General features: G+C 39.8%; 1 protein-coding gene and 1 pseudogene across 3 annotated transcripts in view; both read right to left on the bottom strand.

Moving 5' to 3' along the window:
• Nucleotides 1–3,059: 3,059 nt before the first annotated feature.
• On the bottom strand, nt 3,060–6,775 carry LOC119042070 (DNA-(apurinic or apyrimidinic site) endonuclease-like; annotated as a pseudogene).
• Nucleotides 6,776–8,390: 1,615 nt separating this feature from the next.
• HEPH (hephaestin) overlaps nt 8,391–22,305 on the bottom strand; it is a 75,574-nt gene continuing 61,659 nt past the window's right edge. The window contains exons 20-22 of one of the 3 annotated variants that reach the window (XM_053666510.1): nt 10,926–10,967; nt 9,564–9,576; nt 8,391–8,979 (exon numbers count right to left, since the gene is read on the bottom strand). In XM_053666510.1, the coding sequence (XP_053522485.1) occupies nt 8,760–8,979; nt 9,564–9,576; nt 10,926–10,967 (275 nt within the window). In that variant the 3' untranslated portion in view covers nt 8,391–8,759. Of the gene's footprint in view, nt 8,990–9,563; nt 9,577–10,913; nt 10,968–22,305 lie in introns of all 3 variants that reach the window. The other 2 variants (XM_037135619.2, XM_037135620.2) reach the window with 2 other exon arrangements.

Raw genomic sequence — 22,305 nt, 5'->3', positions numbered from 1 at the left:
AGTAATCGGACAGGATTGTAGGCGAGGCTCTGTGGCTGGACAAGAGTATAAATAGGGCTTGAAGGATGCACAGAGTCTCTGTTTAAGTTCCATGGTTATTCAGGGTAAGAGGCTGTGTTCAATAATTGAGAAGAGCTGTTGGCTTGCTTCCCAGTATGAGTGGGGCTAAAAGATGGTCTCCTTGACTACTCAGGTTCTTTGGCCAGGCAGAATTGGAGGCTATGTTCAGCAGTTAGGCAAAACTGTGAGTTTGCTTTCTTCCCCACGAGAGGCTGTAGAATAGGCTTCATCGCCAGTATTCCAGATACCCAATTCATGAAGAAGTGCCAACCAAGCTCACTGGCCAGATAGGACCACCCCTTAGCCCTGCAGATGGGCAGAACTTCTGGCTGGGGTCTCATTAGAGTGTTGCCACAACATGAACATGGTATACCAAAATCTAATAGCTGGTTGCTGTAAATCCACCCTTTCTTTATTTCTAGCTGATCCCTGGTGGTTGAGCCCCACAGATTCCCCAGTGATCTCCATGAGGCCAGAGACGAGTGGGCTTTCTGGGAAGAATATCCAAACTCTGGAGTAGCTGGATGTTTACCTTGGGCTTTCTTTTTCCACTACAAAAAATGTAGACCTAGAGGATTCTGCTCAGTGTGGTGTTGTTCCAGCCTGGAGGAGAGGTTATATAGTCAAAGTGAAACTACTCCTTTTACCCTTCCAATACAATCCTTCTCCATCTCTTTGGTCCATTGCAGTGTTCCTGCCTCCCCTCCATGTTCCGGGATTTTCCAATGGTGTCTTGTCAATGGGACTGAGATTAGAATGACCTGTTTTGATCTTAATAATGTCACCTTCCATGGAGGCAGGATTTGCCATGGTAACCCATTTCAGTTCTGATAATGGTGTTTTGTATCTTGTCTATTTTTATCTTTGTCACTTTTGTTAGTTTTATAATTTGATTTTATTTTTATTGATTTTTAAGAAGCAGTTTTTTGCTTTATTATTTTCCTGCTTTGAGTTTCATTGATTTCTATTCTTATCTGTATGCTGCCCTTCTTTCTGCTTACTTTGGATTTATTATCTCTTTTGCTTACAGTTTATGTAGAAACTTATTTTATTAACTTGACACATTTTCTGTATTCTAATGCATTTTAGTTCTTTAAATTTCCCTACTAAAACTGCTATAGCTGCTTCTCACAAATTTTGAAGTGTTTTGTTTTCATTTTTAGTCAATTCTATTTATTTTTTTAAAGACTTTATTTATTTTATTTTTTACAGAGAAGGAAGGAAAGTGAAAGAGGGGGAAACATCAATGTGTGGTTGCTGCTCACACACCCCCTACTGGGAGGACCTGGCCTTCAACCCAGGCATGTACCCTATACTGAGAATCCAACTGGCAACCCCTTGATTAGCAAGCTAGCACTCAACCACTGAGACACACCAGCCAGGGCCAATTCTATTTATTTTTTTAAATTTCCTTTGAGACATTTTTGATATATGGGTTATGTAAAAATGTGTAATTTAAAATCTGAGTGTCTAGATATTTTCTTGTTGTCTTTCAGCTATTACTTGCTTGTTTTAAGATTTTATTTATTTATTCCTAGAAAGAGGGCAAGGGAAGGAGAAAGAGAGGTAGAGAAACATCAGTGAGTGGTTGGCTCTCACATGCCCCCTACTTGGGACCTGGCCCACAACCCAGGCATGTGTCCTGACTGGGAATCAAATTAGTGACCCTTTGGTTCACAGGCCAGCAGTCAATCCACCAAGCCACACCGGTCAGGGCTGTTATTAACTTTCTATTTTGTTCCCATTGTTATGAAAGAACACACATTATATGTATGACTGAAATTATTTTAAACTTGCTGATGTTTGTTTTAAGGTCCACTGTAGGACCTATCTTGATGAATGTGGTTGTTTAAAGTATGTGTGTTTTGCTGTTCTTTTCTTCTTTTTTTTCTTTTTATATATATATTTTTGGCCTTTGTTATTTTTATTATTGTTCGAGTAAGTTATCTCCATTTTCTCTCCACTACTTTCCCTAACATCACTTCCCCCACCACCACATCCACCTCCCACCCTCAATCCTTGCCTTCCTTGGCTTTGTCCATGGGTCCTTTATTGCATGTTCCTTGATGACTCTTGCCCTTCTTTACCCCGTTATACCCCTCTCCCTCCCCTCTGTTTACTGTCAGTTTGATCTTTATTTCAATGTCTCTGATTATATGTTGCTCACTTGTTTGTTTTGTTAATTAGGTTCCACTTATAGGTGAGCTCATATGGTATTTTTCTTTCACCACCTGGCTTATTTCACTTAGCATAATGCTTTCCAGTTCCATCCATGCCATTCCAAAGGGTAGGAGTTTCTTTTTTCTTTCTGCTGCATAGTGTTCCATTGTGTGTATGTACCATCATTTTTGATCTACTCATTTACTGATGGCCACTTAGGTTGCTTCCAGCACTTGGCTATTGTAAATTGTGCTGCTGTGAACATTGGGGTGCATAAGTCCTTTTGAACTGGTGTTTCAGGATTCTTAGGGTATAATCCCAGCAGTGGAATTGTCAGGTCAAAAGGCAGTTCCATTTTTAGTTTTCTGAGGAAATTCCATACTGTTTTCCACAGTGGCTGCACCAGTCTGCATTCCCACCAACAGTGTACTAGCCTTCTCTTTTCTCTATAACCTCACCAGCACTTATTGTTTGTTTGTTTTGCTGTTCTTGGTGAATTGTTTTATGTATGGCAGTTAAAGTCTTTTGATTGATTGTTTTTTTTAATTATTTTTTCAATTACAGTTTACATTCAGTACTATTTTGTGTTAGTTTCAAGTATATAGCATAGTGGTTGATTGATTGATTTGTTAAAATCTTTTTTTTTTAACTATGGCTCTATATTTTCACTTGGACAAGTCAAAGCAAGTCACCAGTAGCTTTTGTTTAATTTTTTAAAAAAACCCATACACACAAAAACCCACAAAACTTTGGGCTTAAAGGAAACCCATGTCACTAGAGAGGATTCATATTTTTAGAAAGGAAATACAGTACAGAATTCTCTAGAGAGCAAAGACATTTTAAAGCTGGTTTAGGGGGCTCAAAATGATTTGGGGAAAGTATAAGCTTATACCAGCTAGGTATAAGGTGATGGGACAGTGGTCACTGCCCAGGGTCTTGAAATGGATCTTGCTGTCACTCAGTGCAGGTAACAGAGAATGAAACACCAAAAAGTAATAAAGGCACTACCCAATGTTTCTGGATTGAGCATTCATCATGTAGGTCCAAAAGGTGTGGATATAAGCTGTGTTGGGTAGAGGTGCTGGAAACTGTCAACCAGTAGCACAGTATTCAGCAGTTCCCCAAAGCCTTGTCACCCTTGCAGAGTGAAGCCAGCATTTTTTGTTTGTTTGTTTGTTTCCCTTGGGGTTGCAAAGATCAATTTCTTCATAAGCCACATTGAGGTCTACACATAGCACAAGGGGCTTTTGGGAAGCCAAGCCCTTTAGGAACTTGTGGAAGGTTTCATCCCAGTGCTGTCAGTACTGCAGGCACACCAGACCTCGACCTGCATTAGATACATAGGCTGTTACCAGCACAAATGCATCATATTCAGCCACAATCACTTGGCCCTCCTGATCATGCTCCTCCTCACCAATGCCATAGAAGACTTTGAGCAGGCACTGGGAAGAAAGTAGGCCCACACCACTGTACTCTTCCTTGTCTGAAGGAGTGGACCAGTACTAATGGCAAAGTCCAGGCAGCTCTTGAAATTCAGCTGGTAGTTTATTCTCTAAAAATTTGGTCTCTTGCAAGCACAGGATATCTGGGGCTTCTTCCTTTACCCAATCTAAACCTTTCTTCTTAATCCAGGCTTGAAGACCATCCACATTCCAGAAGCAGATCTTGAGGGAGGCTGATTTGCCACTGGGTGAGGTTTTCTTATCTGTGGGGAATTCTCATATAGGACTGACCCCTCTCCTGCTGCCTCTTTTTCATTTTTCTTTGTTCTTTCTCTTGCTTTACTCTTATTGGCCTCTGGCTCAGTCTCCGTCACTGCCACCACTCCCTTTCCCCCAGCTTCTACATCACTGTAATGAACGCCCTCCTGCACTATGTTGCCCAGTGAAGCAGTTTTTACTGTGTTGCCTGCTAAAATTGAATTGGGGACCCTTCTTAACTGAGCACAAAGAATGGAGCATGCTGTGTTAAAATTTTATAGTATCATTTATCCTTAGTTTTTCTTTTTCTATATTTGTTCATTTCTGATGTTACAGGATTTTTTTCTTTCATCATGTTATTTATGTTTGATCAACTTTATCTGAGCCACCCTTTAAGGGTGGGTCTGTTAGCAATAAATTCCCTTAGTTTTCCTTAGTCTGAGATTGTCTTTATTTTCCCTTCATTCCTGAAGGGTAAATTCACTCAATATAGATTTGAGATTGACAGTCTTTTACTTTCAGAAACTGAAAAATGTCATGCTACTTTTTTCTTACTTCGAGCTTTAGCTAGAAACCCAGTCATTCAAATTGATGTTTCTCTAGAAACAATATGTTGTTTTCCTTGGACATTTTAAGTTTTTTTTTCTTATTTGTAGTATTTAGAAGTTAAATATACTATACTTTGGCATAGATTTCTTTAGCTTTTCCTATTTTGGGTTTATTCAGCTTTTGCATCTATAGACATCTTTTGACAAATTTTCAATCATTGTTTCTTTGAATATTTTATCAGTTTCTCCTTCTAGTCTGTTAATCCTGATATAAATGCTGGATATGTTTCTTTTGTTGTATAAGCTTCTGGGATTCTGCTAACTCAATTTTGTTTATTTGCATTGAATAAATTCTATTAATTTATCCCCAATTTCATTAATTATATCCTTTGTCATCTCTACTGGTGAGCTCAGCTAGTGGGTTTTTTTAAGTCAGTTATTCTGGTTTTCTGTTCTATAATTTTCATGTATTTTCCTTTTATAACTTGCATTTCTTTGCTAAAATTTTTTTATGATTCAAAAAAGTTTTATTTTTTTCAATAATTTTATTTATTTTTTAATAATTTTATTTAGTTATATTTCAAGTAGTTTTTTGTCTCTTTCTCCCATCCCAGCTCGCCCGGCCCTGTGCTCCCCACCTCCCTCCCATTTCCACTCCCTTTAGTTCTTGTCCCTGTGTCCTTCATATTTCTTCCTCCAAATCCCTCCCCTTTTTCCCCCTTAAATTCCCTTACCTCTCCCCTCTGATCACTGTCCCCTTGTTCTCTATTTCAGTGTCTTGGTTTTTATTCTGCTTGCTTGTCTGTTTTGTTGTTTAGCTTCCTGTTAAAGGTGAGATCATATGGTATTTGTCTTTCAACCCCTGGCCTATTTCACTCAGCATAATGCTTTCCAGTTCCATCCATGTTGTTGTAAAGGGTAGGAGCTCCTTCTTTCTCTCTGCTGCATAGAATTCCATTGTGTATATGTACCACAATTTTTTGATCCATTCATTTACTGATGGGCACCTAGGTTGCTTCCAACTCTTGGCTATTGTAAATTGTGCTGCTATGAACATTGTGGTGCTTAGGTTCTTTAAAATTAATGTTTTAGGATTCTTAGGATATAATCCTAGCAGTGGAATTGCTGGGTCAAAAGGCAGGTCGATTTTTATTTTTCTGAGAAAATTCTAAAGTTTTTTATTTCTCATAAATATTTATTACTTGTTGCAGCATTTGTATGATGACTTTTAAAGTACTTTTCAGATTATTTAAACATCTGATTCATCCTAGTGTTTGTTTCTGTTGATTGTCTTTTCCCATTAAAGTTGTGATTTTTCTTGTTCTTGGTATAATGGAACTCTGTTTTAGGGGGTAGTCACATTACTTAAGTTTAACACAGGGTTCTGGTGTAATTTTGTATGACAGTATAATTGTCATTGATTTTGTTGTAATTTTTTGTTGTTTTGCTTGGTTTCTTGGGTGTCACTGAGGGTCCTATGATCCCTGCCAGAGCCACTTATTATTTCTGGGTAGGAAAAGGAATATTCTACATTGCAGGCATGAAGAGTGGTTCTGGGCTTAATATGTTGAAATTTCCTTTGGGGTAGAAGTCTCTGGCCTACAGAGGTAAAGAGCACTTTCTGTGGTCACTTGGTGTCAGAAGAGCTTGTCCTCAGTCCCTTTTTTCAGTCTCCAGGCCCCCATGGGGTGGTCACTAGGACTTCTCTTTCATCTTTAGATGAATTCTTCTTGGTTGGGTGTTGGCAAGATACCCATTTGCCCTGTTGCTTTATTTTCCTCCAGGATTCCTACCTCTCTCTATATTTTTTAGTCCTTTTTGTTTCCTCTTTCATTATTTCTAGGGTTTATCTCCAGGGAGAGATGAGTCTATTGCATCTCATCTGGATTGGAAGGCTAATTTATATTTTTAAAACATCACTTTTCTGCACAGAGTGCTGGAGTGAATGTGAGGAAGGCAGCTACCACACTTGTCCAGACAACAGATGGTTGTGTTTTAGACTGGTGTGGTAGCAATGAAGATAGAAGCAAAGGAATTAGTTAAATATATTTTGAGGTAAACAAGAATCACTGTTGTGTTGACTTTGGGGGTTTCTTGTTTGAGCAATTAAATGGATGGAAGTGTCACTTAATTGTGAAAAAAAAAAACCTTCTACATTCTCATTGGGAGCAAACTCTCCACACACAAAATATATCTCTTTCTAAAATGCATGGAATTGAGCTTACATTCTTCAATGTGGAACAGTATTACACACTCAGAAAAAAAAATCCCTATCCCACTTACCTTTTTTCCTTGTCTCAGATTCATGACCAAGCTAACAACCTCCCAGTTGAATATAAGTTATAAATATTGTTGAATGGAGTCCCCAGAGTGCACTGGGTTTTCAAAAATCTCCAAATTAATAATAGGCCAAAGTAGTTCTGCTATTATGTGCATTAATTATGCAATGGCTTAAAAAGTTTAACAGTTGATTTTATAACTAGGTATCCAAACCTTCCCCTACCTCCACCACCTGCTATGTTTCTGAGATTTGCAGCAAAGTTCCTCAGGAAATCACTGACCCACTGTAAACTATGATAGGCTATGGCCTGTGTTTTCCCCTTAAAACTTCAACATTATATGGCAACTGAGCACCAGGCTTGTGGGTTTCTACATTTGATGTGTAAGGGGTTGCTAACTATGCAGCCAGGTTGGCTCACAAGATAGGAAAGTTGGACTCAATATGGGCACAAAAAGATGGAGATAAGTGGAGGTCTCCATGTTATAGGGTGATGGAACAGGTATTTGGAGTCAAACAGATGAAGGCTCGAATCCCTGCTGAACTTATAGCTGAATGTCCTTAGGTAAAATCACTCTCTCTTTTTAAAAATTTATTTATTTGTTGTCCAAGTACAGTTTTTTCTCTATTTATTTAAATGTAGAACTAAATATTGCCCTTACAGAATGCAAGAAGGTCAAATGCAATCATGTATTAGATGCTTTGTAAAGTATAAAGCACTGTGTATTTCAGGGTGTCATCTTCACTGTTTTTGTGGCCCCTTCTGTTCTCCACTTGCCATGCAAAATGTTAATATGTATATTGTAGTGAGGGTAGGCCATCTCATACCATCCCTACTTTCTTGTCTGTGCTTTCTTACCAAGAGGTCAAATAGGCTTGAACTTGCAGGTGACAAAGAAATTGTGCTTTAATGTGCTAGATGGAAGGATTCTGTGTTTTAAAGAGGCCCCCAAAATTTCAAGTAGACCTCTTGTACTCCCAACTACCAAAAGATTCCATGAGATCTGTGTCCACCTTTCCTTGCCCAGGGGACAGGTTTGGGTCTCAGCTCTCTATTTTCCTCTTGCAACTTTTCTTGGCATTCAGAAGACTTTTGCCACCTATGGACCAAAAGATGGTAACCACCATCTGACTTTGAGGCTTCCTCTGGGACAGCGTTTTCATTTCTAAAACACAAGCTTGCAGGCACCACAAAGGATCGACCCCATTCTATACCTACTCCTTACCTCACCATTGATTGGCCTTTGTTTCAATCAGTCACAACCTTCCAGAGGCCAGAGGAACCATCAAAATCATCAAATTCACCCTTACATTATTCTAACAAGTACTTTAATGTATAGGAATTTCTACTTATTGTATGGATAAGACACTCAACATTCTCTTCAGTGTGATTGTACCAGGAATTTTGAGGACTGGCTTCCTCGGGAGAAGAGCTCTGGGTTCAGAAGTTAAAGTTGCTCGTGGCAACCACCACCCACCCACTTTTCCAAAATAGTTTCTTTCCAAGGAGAATCAAAATACATTTTGGATCTTCAAATCTCACCCCACCCATTTTTTCATTGTACCCATGTTTTTTATTCCTTAGTTTAAGTATGGATTATCCTCACAGGTCACTTAGCCTTGGTTCAGAGTGAATTTGCCTAGGTCCTGGAAAGCAGTAGAAGTCTATTCAATGTGTTTTACTCTTGGTATGTACTTTGTGGGAAGGATCAGTTTTTAGAAATTTCCACATCTTCCAAATGTCAGTGAGTGACATAGTCTAGCCATTGAAATTTGGAATATATAATACTAGGGGACTCATCTAGCCACAGGTTCTCAAGTAGAGCAAAAAAAGTTAAAGGAAAAGAGAATGTATAGCATTTCTATGTAAATAAATAAGTGAAAAAATACCCAGACAAGTTTGATTCCCTCCTTTGTCTGCCTACTACCCATGCCCCTTTTACAGTGAGGTCAACTGTTGGTCCATGGCCTGCTAAGAAAGCATTCCAGATGTGTAGTTCCAAGATTCAGCTGTTAGTTCTTGAGAGACAGAAGCTTAAAGCTGTCATCCAGGATTGACCTCCTGTTGCGCCGTAGCTTTTTTTGACGATGTTGGTACCAGACCACAGCACCAAGAGCCAGAACAATAAGCAAGAGAATGACACCTGTGGCAATTAAGACAGAAGCCAGCATCTCAATATCCTTTACAGGAATCTCCATGCCCAGCATCCTCACATTGTCTTCTCTAAAGTCTCTGGATACTGCTGTTGAAATGTAACAAGAGGAAAATGGTCACCCTGAGCTGGAGCATACTACAAAAAGGACTTGCAATCTACTCCTGAAAGAGGAGAAACAACTCTATCCAAATACAACAGAGGAACTGTCCCTATCCTTCAAAATACCAGCTAATAAAAACAGAGTCAGAGGTCTCTGTGACTTGGAATAACAAAATGTTTCAGCTGAGAAAGTCCTTATTAATCACTGAGGTCATAATCCCCCTATGGAAAGAGCTAAGACTCAGAGTAGAAAGAGCCTTGCTGTATTTGAAAAAATATATCCAGGACTATAATATTTTAAGAAATCTGGATTTGGTTTGCATGGTTCCAGAAGGTGGAATTAAGAACAAAGAATAGAAATTCCAGGGAAGAAGTTGGACTCAATGATCTAGCTTATCAATGCTCTTTTTGGCCATTGGACCATGACAACAGCCTGCCACTGGGCTGTCTGGCCTCTCACCTCTTTTAGTGTTGATAACTCTGATGTCACACTGATCTTTCAATTGAAGTAGTTAATTGTCTGAGTTCCTGGCATGCAAAGCTTTAATGATCTCCAATTAACCTAGGAAGTAAAGCTCAGGCTCAAGCTAGGCATTTCAGCTCTCACAATCAGGTTCGAGCAACTCATTCTTTGTTCCCCAGAATAGGCGATCCTTTTTCAGGCATTCAGGACTTTCTCATGCTGCTCCATTTGCCTCAACACTCTTTTCCTCCTCACCTTTCTAACCCCAATTTCAATGTTACATGTCTTTGTAAAGCTTTCATCAATTCAGCTTTACAGTTAATGCCCTTCTGCATTTTCAAAGTATGTGTACCATTTGTACTCCCACAATTTACTTGCTTGGACCATGTTACCTAATTGTCCCTCATTTCTGCACTTCAGTCACTTCTTTTTTAAAAGGGAGGTAATAACCATACTTAACTCAGAGGTTTATTGTGAGATTTAAATGAGTTAGTATTTATAAATATTTAGCATAGCACATGGAAGATAGCAAATGCACAGTAACTCATAGCTGTTATTACTGTTTGCCTTTTTTTTTACATCTAACACCACAGTTGTTTCTCTAATTCATTTTTAGATACAAATTGCTTGGAAGATAATAACTATGTCTTGTTTCTTTGGTGTCCCTGACAACCAGAAACTGTTCGATGAATGTTTAACTGGATGAACATATGTCCTTATAGAAGTAAGAAAAGATGAAATATATACATATGTATGCTCCACTCTCTCAGTCTCAACTTACCACTTCACAACCCCTTCAGGATATACCCTAATTCCCTGGCTTTCAGTTTATAAGGTACATAGGCAGATCATTAGGAATTTTCCAAACACGACTGAAAAACTTCCAGACTAAACTAATAATCTCTAATGTCCTTCTAGTGCCCATAACTTTTTTAATCTTTATGAATCTTAGTTCAGGTAAAAATGGGGTAAAGAATGAAAGCACTATTTGGATGTAGCTACATAGAACAAGAATCTATAATTTCTTGAAGGGAAGAAATGGCTGGTTCTCAAGAGCCAACTATTTCATATTTCATACATACAAGAATAAAAATACCTAGTGTAGACTCCATGGTATTTGTTGTAGTTTCATAGTGTCCTTACAGGAATTTATGTTTGTGCTACAGCTTCTTCATGCCCAAACCACCAACACCTTGAATTTTCTTGCCACCCACACATTTAGGTGGGAGGCTAAGATATCAGCTTTCAACTGAGGAAGTTGGGGGTGACACCAGAGCAAATAAACCTATTGAGGGAAGCTGAACCTGAAATACTTTTGAAGTCTTGCAGAAATCTCAAAATGCTTTCTGCTATATTTTGGTCCATCTTTCAGCTATGTAAATCCCATATTTTAAAGACATTACATCTTCCCACAAATGCACGTTGTGTACAACTACCTAGTCTGTGCACCACTCTTCCTACCTTTTCCAATCTTGTTGATGGTGGTGATAATGTTTAAGTGTTCTAGAGAGAAAAAAAAAGACAACAGGTTAGTTCTGTTTTCTTACTATCAATCGACAGACTCACTATGGGAGATTGGCACTGGTTGGAGGAATCTCTGTGATATAGTAACCAAAAATGAAGATACCTAGAATTAGCTAACTTAGGGTCAAAGTCAATACTGGTATGTAAATTTGATTTTGAATAGTGACACAAAATTTGAGCTAGAGCATAGGCTTAGGAATCCAAAAGGTAAGCCATCCTTCTACATTACTTACGTACTTATTGGCACTTCTTCAATCCCCATTATTGCTTTCTTTTTTTTAATTATTGTTGTTCAAGTACAGTTGTCTCCATTTTCCCCTCTACTCCTACCCATCCCAGCCACCCCTACCTCCCACCCTTGATCCTACCCCCCTTTGGCTTTGTCTATGTGTCCTTTATATATGTTCTTTGATGACCCTTCCCCTTCCCTCCCACCATTGTATCCCTCCCTCTGCTCCTCTGGTTACTGTCAGTTTGTTCTTTTTTTTTTTAATGTTTTTATTTAATTATTGTTCAAGTACAGTTTTCTGCCTTTTACTCCCAGCCAAGCCCAATCCCCCTAGTGCTCCCCACCTTCCTCCCATTTCCACCCCTGTTAGTTTTTGTCCATGTCTCCTTTATACTTATTCCTGTGAATGCTTCCCCTTTCCCCTGAAATTACCTCCCCTCCCCCTCTGGTCCCTGTCAGCCTGTTCTGTATTTCAGTGTCTTTGGTTATATTTTGCTTGCTTGTTTGTTTTGTTGTTTTGGTTCCTGTTAAAGGTGAGATCATATGGTATTTGTCTTTCACCACCTGGCTTATTTCACTCAGCATAATGCTTTCCAGTTCCATCCATGCTGTTGCAAAGGGTAGGAGCTCCTTCTTTCTCTCTGCTGCATAGAATTCCATTGTGTAAATGTACCATAGTTTTTGGGCACCTAGACTGCTTCCAGCTCTTGGCTATTGTAAATTGTGCTGCTATGAACATTGGGGTGCACAGGTTCTTTTGGATTGGTGTTTCAGGGTTCTTCAGATATACTCCTAGCAGTGGAATTGCTGGGTCAAAAGGCAGATTCATTTTTAGTTTTCTTAGAAAATTCCATACTGTTTTCCATAATGGTTGTACGAGTCTGCATTCTCACCAACAATGAACTAGGGTCCCCTTTTCCCTACAACCTCTTCAACACTCGTTCTTTGTTGCTTTGTTTATGATAGCCATTCTGACTGGCGTAAAGTGGTATCTCATTGTGGTTTTATTTTTTTAACTTAATTAAATTTTTAAAAATATATTTTATTAATTATGCCATTACAATTGTTCTATTTCCCCCCCTTCATTTCACTCCACCCTGAACACCCCTACCCCACCATTCCCCACCTTTAGTTTATGACCACGTGTTTCAAGTTCTTTAGATTCTATATTTCCCATACTATTCTTGACCTCCCCACCATCTATTTTCTCCCCACCATCTATGGTACTTATTTTCTGTACCTTCTCCCCCCTTCTCCTTCTCCCACTCCCCTGCTGCTAACCCTCCATGTGATCTTTATTTCTATGGTTCTGCTCCTGATCTAGCTGTCCTCTTAGTTTGCTTTTGTTTTAGGTGTGGTTCTTTTTTTTTTTTAATTTTAATTTTATTTAGTTATTTTTCAAGTACAGTTTTTTGTCTATTTTTCCCATCCCAGCCTCCCCCGCCCCTTGCTCCCCACCTCCCTCCCATTTCCACCCCCCTTAGTTCTCGTCCCTGTGTCCTTCCTATTTGTTCCTCCAAATCCCTCCCCCTTTTTCCCCCTTAACTTCCCTTCCTTCTCCCCTCTGGTCACTATCCCCTTGTTCTCTATTTCAGTGTCTTTGTTTTTTGGGTTTTTTTTTTTCTGCTTGCTTGTTTGTTTTGTTGTTTAGCTTCCTGTTAAAGGTGAGATCATATGGTATTTGTCTTTCAGCACCTGGCTTATTTCACTCAGCATAATGCTTTCCAGTTCCATCCATGTTGTTGCAAAGGGTAGTAGCTCCTTCTTTCTCTCTGCAGCATAGAATTCCATTGTGTATATGTACCACAATTTTTGTATCCATTCATTTACTGATGGGCACCTAGGTTGCTTCCAACTCTTGGCTATTGTAAATTGTGCTGCTATGAACATTGTGGTGCATAGGTTCTTTCAAATTGATGTTTTAGGATTCTTAGGATATAATCCCAGCAGTGGAATTGCTGGGTCAAAAGGCAGGTCGATTTTTATTTTTCTGAGAAAAATCCATACTGTTTTCCATAATGGTTGTACCAGTCTGCACTCCCACCAACAGTGAACTAAGGACCCCTTTTCCCCACAACCCCTCCAACATTTGTTGTTTGTTGCTTTGTTTATGATAGCCATCCTGACTGGTGTAAAGTGGTATCTCATTGTGGTTTTAATTTGCATCTCTCTGATAGCTAATGATATTGAGCATTTCTTCATGTGTCTCTGAATGTTCTGTATGTCCTCCTTGGAGAAGTGTTTGTTCAAGTCCTTTTCCCATTTTCTAATTGGGTTGGGTGTCTTCTTAGAGTGGAGTCGTGTAAGTTCTTTGTATATTTTAGAGATTAAACCTTTGTCTGAGGTATCATTGGCAAATATGTTTTCCCATACAGTTGGTTGTCTTGCTAATTTAATACTGTTTTCTTTAGCCATGCAGAAGCTTTTTATTTTGATGAGATCCCATTTGTTTATTCTTTCCTTTACATTCCTTGCTCTAGCGGACATATCAGTAAAGAAGTTGCTGCGTGAAATATCTGAGATTTTCTTGCCAATGTTCTCCTCTAGGACTTTAATGGTGTTATGACGTACATTTAAGTCTTTTATCCACCTTGAATTTATTTTGGTGTATGGTGTAAGTCTGTGCTCAAGTTTCATTTTTTTGCATGTAGCTGTCCAGTTCTCCCAACACCATTTGTTGAAGAGGCTATCTTTACTCCATTTTATGTTACTGCCCCCTTTGTCGAATATTAATTAACTGTAGAGAGTTGGGTTGATTTCTGGGCTCTCTGTTCTGTTCCATTGGTCTATGTGCCTGTTTTTATGCCAGTACCAGGCTGTTTTGATTACAGTGGCCTTGTAATATAGTTTGATATCAGGTATTGTGATCCCCCCTACTTTGTTCTTCTTTCTCAAAAGAGCAGCTGCTATTCGAGCTCGTTTATGGTTCCATATAAATTTTCAAGTGTTTGTTCTATGTCTGTGAAATATGCCATTGGTACTTTAATAGGTATTGCATTGAATCTGTATATTGCTTTGGGTAGTATGGACATTTTGATAATGTTAATTCTTCCGATCCATGAACAAGGTATATGTTTCCATTTGTTTGTGTCTTCCTTGATTTCGTTCTTCAGGGCTGTGTAGTTTTCTGCATACAGGTTTTTTACCTTCTTGGTTAGGTTTATTCCCAGATATTTTATTTTTCTTTTTGCTATATCAAATGGGATTTTTTCTCTTTATTTCTGCTTCTGCTGATTCACTGTTGGTATACAAAAATGCCTTTGATTTCTGGATATTGACTTTATAACCAGCTGTTTTGCCAAACTCATCAATTAGTTTGAGGAGTTTTTGGGTAGAGTCTATAGGATTTTCCATGTACACTATCATGTCATCTGCAAACAGTGAGAGTTTTGTTTCCTCCTTTCCTATTTGGATGCCTTTTATTTCCTTTTCTTGCCTGATCGCTGTGGCTAAAACTTCCAATACTATATTGAATAGAAGTGGTGAAAGTGGACAACCTTGTCTTGTTCCTGATCTTAGTGGAAAAGCTTTTAGTTTTTTCCCATTGAGTATGATATTGGCTGTAGGTCTCTCATATATGGCCTTTATTATTTTGAGAAATGCTCATTGTATTCCCACTTTGCTGAGTGTTTTTATCATAAATGGGTGTTGTACCTTATCGAAAGCTTTTTCTGCATCTATTGATATGATCATGTGGTTTTTGTCTTTGCTTTTGTTTATGTGATGTATTACATTTACTGATTTGCGAATATTGAACCATCCTTGCATTCCTGGGATGAATCCTACTTGATCATGGTGTATGATCTTTTTGATATATTGTTGGATGCGATTTGCCAATATTTTGTTGAGGATTTTAGCATCTATGTTCATCAGCGATATTGGCCTGAAGTTTTCTTTCTTTGTTGTGTCTCTATCTGGTTTTGGAATTAGGATGATGCTGGCTTCATAAAAAGAATTTGGGAGTTTTCCGTCCTTCTGAATTTTTTGAAATAGTCTGTGGAGAATAGGGGTTAGCTCTTCCTTAAATGCTTTGTAGAATTCTCCTGTGAAACCATCTGGTCCAGGGCTTTTGTGTGATGGGAGTTTTTTGATTACTGCTTCAATTTCTTTTGCTGTTATTGGTGTGTTTAAATTTTCTGCTTCTTTTTCACTGAGTTTTGGAAGATTGTATTTTTCTAGAAATGTGTCCATTTCCCCTAGGTTTTCAAATTTCTTGGCATACAGTTCTTCATAGTAATTTCTTACAATCTCTTCTATTTCTGTGGTATCAGTTGTAATCTCTCCTTTTTCATTTCTGATTGTGTTTATTTGTGTCCTCTCTCTTCTTTTCTTGATGAGCCTACTTAAAGGCTTGTCTATTTTGTTTATCTTCTCAAAGAACCAACTCCTGGATTCATTGATCCTTAAAATTGTGCTTTTAGTTTCTATGTCATTTAATTCTGCTCTAATCTTGGTTATTTCCTTCCTTCTGCTTGCTGTGGGCTGTCTTTGTTGTTGTTCCTCAAGTTCTTGCAGGCGTAGGGTTAGGTTGTTTGTTTGAAATGTTTCTATATTCTTTAGGTAGGCCTGTATTGCTATAAACTTCCCCTCTCAGGACTGCCTTCGCTGTGTCCCATAAGTTGGGTTGTTGTGAGATCATTTTCATTTGTTTCCAGAAATGTTTTGATTTCTTCCCCTAATTTCATTCTTGACCCATTCGTTGTTTAATAGCATACCATTCAGTCTCCATGTTTTTGGGTGCTTTGGGTTTTTTTCTTTGGGGTTGGTTTCTAATTTCAGTGCCTTGTGGTCAGAGAAGATGCTTGGTATGATTTCAATTTTCTTGAATTTGTTGAGGCTCCTTTTGTGTCCTATCATGTGGTCTATCTTTGAGAATGTTCCATGTACATTTGAAAAGAATGTGTATTTAGCTTCTTTGGGATGAAGGGCTCTATATATATCAGTTAAGTCCATTTCATCTAGGGTGTTGTTTAATGCCACAATATCTTTTTTGATAATTTGTTTGGAAGATCTGTCCATTTTTGATAGTGGGGTGTTCAAATCCCCTACTATGATTGTGTTGCTGTCAATATCTTTCTTGAAGTCCTCTAAGATTTTCTTGATATATTTGGGTGCCCCTATGTTTGGTGCATATATGTTTACAATGTTAATGTCTTCTTGGTGGATTCTTCCCTTGAGTATTATGAAGTGACCTTCTGGGTCTCTCTTTACAGCCTTTTTTCTGAAGTCTACTTTGTCTGATATGAGAATTGCTACCCCAGCTTTTTTTTCTTGTCCGTTTGCTTGGAAAACTTGTTTCCAGCCTTTCACTTTTAGTCTGTGATGGTCTTTTGTCCTGAGGTGAGTCTCTTGTAGGCAGCATATGTGTGGGTCATGCTTTCTTATCCATTGAGCTATTCTGTGTCTTTTGATTGGAGAATTTAATCCATTTACGTTTAAGGTTATTATTGATAGGTACTTATTCATTGCCATTTTTGTACCTGTGTTCCTCTCTGTCTCCCTCTTATCCTTCTTTCCCTCAAAGCAGTCATTTTAATATTTCTTGTAGAGCTGGTTTGGTGGAGGCATATTCTTTTAGACTTCTTTTGTCTTGGAAGCTCTTTATTTGGCCTTCTATCTTGATTGAGAGCCTTGCTGGGTAAAGTAGCCTTGGTTGTAGGCCTCTGGTTCTCATTACTTGAAATATTTCTTGCCATTCTCTTCTTGCTTGAAGTGTTTCCATTGAGAAGTCGGTAGCTAACCTTATTGGGGCTCCCTTGTATGTTATTTCTTTTTTCTCCCTTGCTGCCTTTAAGATTCTCTCTTTGTCTTGGAATTTTGCCATTTTGATGATGATGTGTCTTGAGGTGGGCCTCCTTGGGTTCCTCTTGGTTGGGACTCTCTGTGATTCCTGGATTTGTGAGACTTTTTCTCTTATCAAATTAGGAAAATTTTCTCTCATGACTCGTTCAAATACGTTTTCTATCCCTTGTTCTTCTTCTTCTTCTCCTTCTGGTATTCCTATTATTCATATATTGTTACGTTTCATATTGTCTTGCATTTCTCTTAATCCCTCTTCATTCTTTCTGAGCCTCTTTTCATTTTCTTGCTCTTTCTGTGAGATGCTTTCTACCCTGTCCTCCAACTCACTAATCCTATCCTCCGCTTCATCTATCCTACTTTGGAAACTTTCTACTGTGTACTTCAATTCGGAAATTGTATTCTTCATTTCCTCTTGTCTCTTGCTGATGGTTTCCATTTCCTTTTTGATGTTGCTGTAGTTTGCAGAGAGATCATTATAATTCCCCTGTAGTTTCTGGTAGCTCACTGTGAGCTCTTTGAACTTTGCAATAACCAGTGCTTTGAATTCACTGTCTGATAGTTGATCAGCGTCTATTTCATCTAACATTCTTTCTGAAGTTTCTGCTTTTTCTTTCATTTGGGGATTGTTTCTTTGTCTTCCCATTGTTTGAGACTCTTCTTTTTAGTCTCTGCTTCCAAAATTGATCTGTTCTGAAACACTGGTTTTATGGTGTAAACTTCTGTGGTATGTTCCTTGTGAAGTTCAGTGGTACAGACTCCTTGAAGTTTCTTGATGTTCTCCGTCTCCACCTACACTCACGCTGGTCCTCGCACTGGTCTCTGCGTTGGTCGCCTACCACTGCTGAATGTCCCAGCTCTAGTAGGCGCCTCCTCAAGCACCCAGGTCCATTACTAGAGCAGTGGCACAGAGGCCGGGAATGTCCTGGCTCCCGTATCTGGCTCTCTCTGCCACCCAGGGCCGTCACAGGGGCTTGGAGTGTCCCGGTTTCCGTACCTGACTCCCCGGCGTCTAGTCCTGTCTCTATGGCAGTGGCACAGAGGCTTAGAAAGTCCCAACTCCCGTACCTGATTCCCCAGTGTCCAATCCCCTCGCTATGGCAGCAGCACAGGGGCTGTGACCCTCCCAGTTCCCGTAGAGGGATCCTCTGCCACCCCGGGCTGTCTCAGGGGTTTGGAGTGTCCCGGCTTCCGTACCTGACTCCCCTGCGTCCAGTCCCATCACTATGGCAGCGGCACAGGATTTGAGAGCTTCCCGGCTCCCGTAGCTGGCTCCTCAGCTGCGTCACAGGGGTCTGGAGAGTCCTGGCTTCCGTACCTGACTCCCCTGCGTCCAGTCCCGTCGCTATGGCAGTGGCACAGGATTTGAGAGCTTCCCGGCTCCCGTAGCTGGCTCCTCAGCTGCGTCACAGGGGTTTGGAGAGTCCCGGCTTCCGTACCTGACTCCCCGGTGTCCAGTCTCGTCGCTATGTGGCAGCGGCACAGGATTTGAGAGCTTCCCGGCTCCCGTAGCTGGCTCCTCAGGGTCCAGGCCTGTCTGTATGGCGGCGTCACAGGGGCTTTGGTGACCCAGCTCCTGCAACTGACCCTTCCGTTGCCCAGGCCAGTAGCTATGGCATCGGCACAAGGGTGTCCCCGCTCCGGTTCCTGACTCCTCTGTCTCCCAGGACTGTCACAGGGGCTTGGAGTGTCCGGCTTCCGTACCTGACGCCCCGGCTCCCAGGCCTGTTGCTCTGGCGGCAGCACAGAGGCCGCGTGAGACCCAGCTCCAGTAGCTGACTCTGCCGCTGTCTGGTGTTTCAGCGTCGGTCACAATCTCTGGTCTTTTAATTTCATAAATGCTGGGTAACCGATGGTTTATTGTGCTGTTTCTCCATAGATCTGCCAGGATTTTCACCCATGAGTACAGGAGCTAGTATCCGCTCCATCTTACTCCGTCGCCATCTTCCCAGCATCCCTAGGTGTGGTTCTTAATAACTGTGAGTTTGCTGTCCTTTCACTGTTCATCTTTTTTATCTTCTTTTTCTTAGGTAAGTCCCTTTAACATTTCATATAATAAGGGCTTGGTGATGATGAACTCCTTGAATTTGATCTTATCTGAGAAGCACTTTATCTGTCCTTCCATTCTAAATGAAAGCTTTGCTGGATAGAGCAATCTTAGATGTAGGTCTTTGGATTTCATGACTTGGAATACCTCTTTCCAGCCCCTTCTTGCCTGTAAGGTCTCTTTTGAGAAATCCGCTGACAGACTGATGGGAACTCCTTTGTAGGTGACTGTCCCCTTAGCTCTTGCTGCTTCTAGGATTCTCTCCTTCATTTTAATCTTGGCTAATGTAATGATGATGTGTCTTGGTGTGTTCTTTCTTGGATCCAACTTCTTTGGGACTCTCTGAGCTTCCTGGAATTCCTGGAAGTCTATTTCCTTTGCCAGATTGGGGAAGTTCTTCTTTATTATTTGTTCAAATAAGTTTTCCACTCGTGGCTGTTCCTCTTCCCCTTCTTGTACCCCTATAATTCAGATGTTTGAGCGTTTAAAAATGTCCTGGAGGTTCCTAAGCCTCTCTTCATTATTTTGAATTCTTGTTTCTTCATCCTTTTCTGTTTGGTCATTTTTCCCTCCTTCTGGTCCACACCTTTGATTTGAGTCTCAGTTTCTGTTCCATTACTATTGGTTTCCTATGCATTTTCCTCTATTTCAATTAGTTTAGCCTTCATATGTTCCTCTAATTTGTGACTAAAATCAAGCAGTTCTGTGAGCATTCTGATCACCAGTGTTTTGAACTGTGCATCTGAAAGACTGGCTATTTTTTCATCACTTAGATTTATTGGCTCTGGTGCTTTTAGTTGGTCTTGAGCCATGTATTGATCTGTTCGTGCCTGTTACGTATGAGGAGCGGAGCCTTAGTTGTTCACCAGGGTGGTGCTACCCAGGTGGTTGGTTTGTGATGCTGTATGTGGGGATGGGGTCAGAGAGGGACAATGGCAGTTCCCACTGCTGCTTCCTGCCTCTGGGGCCTGCACAGTCCGTCTCACCGCTTGTTCCTTCACCGGTTAATCTGGGCACAAATGTGTGACCATGGTCTTCCATCAGTGGGTCTGCCCACTACTCCACACTTGGGATCCGCCCACGGCTGCTGGCACCTGGGTTGAGCGCCCGCGTCGATCCGGTGGATCTTTCCTGCCCAACCCCGCTCTGCTGCTGGCTCTGTTCCTCTTACCGGTTTGGCTGAAGGGTTTGTTGTTGTCAGACTTCCATGTAGTTCAATTTTCTGTGGTTTGGCTGCATTTTTGTTGCTAAAACTTTGTTGCTTTTATACCTGGTTGTGCGAGAAGGCGTAGTGCTTCCACCTATGCCTCCATCTTGGCGGAAGTGCCCTCATTGTGGTTTTAATTTGCATCTCTCTGATAGCTAGTGATATTGAGCATCTTTTCATGTGTCTCTGGATCCTCTGTATGTCCTCCATGGAGAATTGTCTGTTCAAGTCCTTTGCCCATTTTTTAATTGGGTTACTTGTCTTCTTAGAGTGGAGTCATGTAAGTTCTTTGTATATTTTGGAGATTAAACCTTTGTCTGAGGTATCATTGGCAAGTATGATTTCCCAAACTGTTGGTTCTCTTTTTATTTTAATACTGTTTTCTTTAGTCATGCAGTAGCTTTTAATTTTGATGAGATCCCATTTGTTTATTCTTTCCTTTATATCCCTGCTCTAGGGGCATATCAGTGAAAATGTTGCTGCATGAAATATCTGAGATTTTCCTGCCAATGTTCTCCTCTAGGAGTTTAATGGTGTCACAGCTTATATTTAAGTCTTTTTTCAATATTTCTGGTTACATTTTGCTTGCTTATGTTTTTGTTGTTGTTGATTAGGTTCCACTTATAGATGAAATCATATAGTATTTGTCTTTCACTGGCTGTCTTATTTCACTTAGCATAATTGCTCTCTTTGCAACCATTTGCACTCTCTCTTCAGGAAGTCCCTACATATTCAAACTATACCCATACATACTCAACCTGTTCTCTGAATACTTCTTCCTCTCCTTGCTTTAATGAGGCTGATTTCTCCTCTAAGAACTACAGTTCCTTTACATACCCTCAATAGTGCTTTGAGATTATCATTCCTCTTCTTTTTCAAAAATTATCTCTTTTGAGGTTCATATTACTTAGCTAGAAAAGTCAAGACAACTTCTTGTCACTGTTACCTAGCAGTTCTTTCACTCATGGAAGTCTTTGATACCTGGCTCAGTATTTCTCTTTCTCAGTTCTTGCCATGGTTATTGAACCATCATTCAACACTCAAGCCTCACTGTTTATAGAGGTCTTAACTCCAACAAAATTTTCACATCTACTGCAATTCTATTACTACTCCAATGGCACACTGTACATTTTATGCAGAACTGCTCCATCTCAGAAATCTAAAATTTAACAACAGCCTTCTATCTTTTTTGTACTCTAATGCTATTTATTCCATTTTACTTGTTGTTGGTTTTTTTCCCATGAAGACCTCTAGCTACTGAAGTCTTCCATTTTTTTCCAGAACCCCCCAGCTTTATCCTATTTTTTCTTCCATTCTTGGTCAGGCTAGACTCCATATTCTGTCACTACAAACTTACCAGGAGTGTTATAATTACCTACAAAAAACCCAGCAATTATAATTTCCCTATATTTTGTCTGGTATGCTAGATCCTGGTAGAAAAACCACACAAGTACAAAGATCAGTATACTTTGTGTCCAATTTTAAGCCCTCACTGCTGCCTGGCAATAATTAATTCATTTCTCATTACTCAGAGTAAACTTTTATTTCCCATTTCCCAGAGTTGTTATTTCAAATATTTTTCCACTCTTGTCAATCCCCTTAACCAACCACCTATCCTTCACTCCAAGCAGATGGCTCTGTCTCCTCTATCAAAGACAAAAAAGAGACCATAAGAGAGAAATATTCTACCTTTCTGTAAAGCATCTCACCCAAACCTACCCATTGATCTTTTCATTTTCTATTTTCTCTTTTCTTTTACGTGAAACAATGACCTTACTCCAGTCTAGTCTTTCATTTTAGCTCTGGTTTTCATCTCATGTTTCCTCATGAGGAGCCTTCTTCCAATGATAAAGTTTTTCTTCCTTGTCTTCAACACATATGTGGTTGGAGCAATATTGAATTTAGCCATAGTAGGTTACATATTTAAAAAAGGCAAATAAGTAAGGTTTATGGGCTGGCTTATTTTCATAGAGAGAAATGAACTATCTTTGTTCATGGAAGTTCCCAGATCATTTGAATTGAATTGGTTTCTTAT

Source organism: Artibeus jamaicensis, unplaced genomic scaffold, assembly GCF_021234435.1.
Source record: "Artibeus jamaicensis isolate MK-2021 breed Jamaican fruit bat unplaced genomic scaffold, CSHL_Jam_final contig_457, whole genome shotgun sequence".
NCBI classification, from domain to species: domain Eukaryota; kingdom Metazoa; phylum Chordata; class Mammalia; order Chiroptera; family Phyllostomidae; genus Artibeus; species Artibeus jamaicensis.
This window is presented reverse-complemented; position numbering and strand designations above follow the sequence as displayed.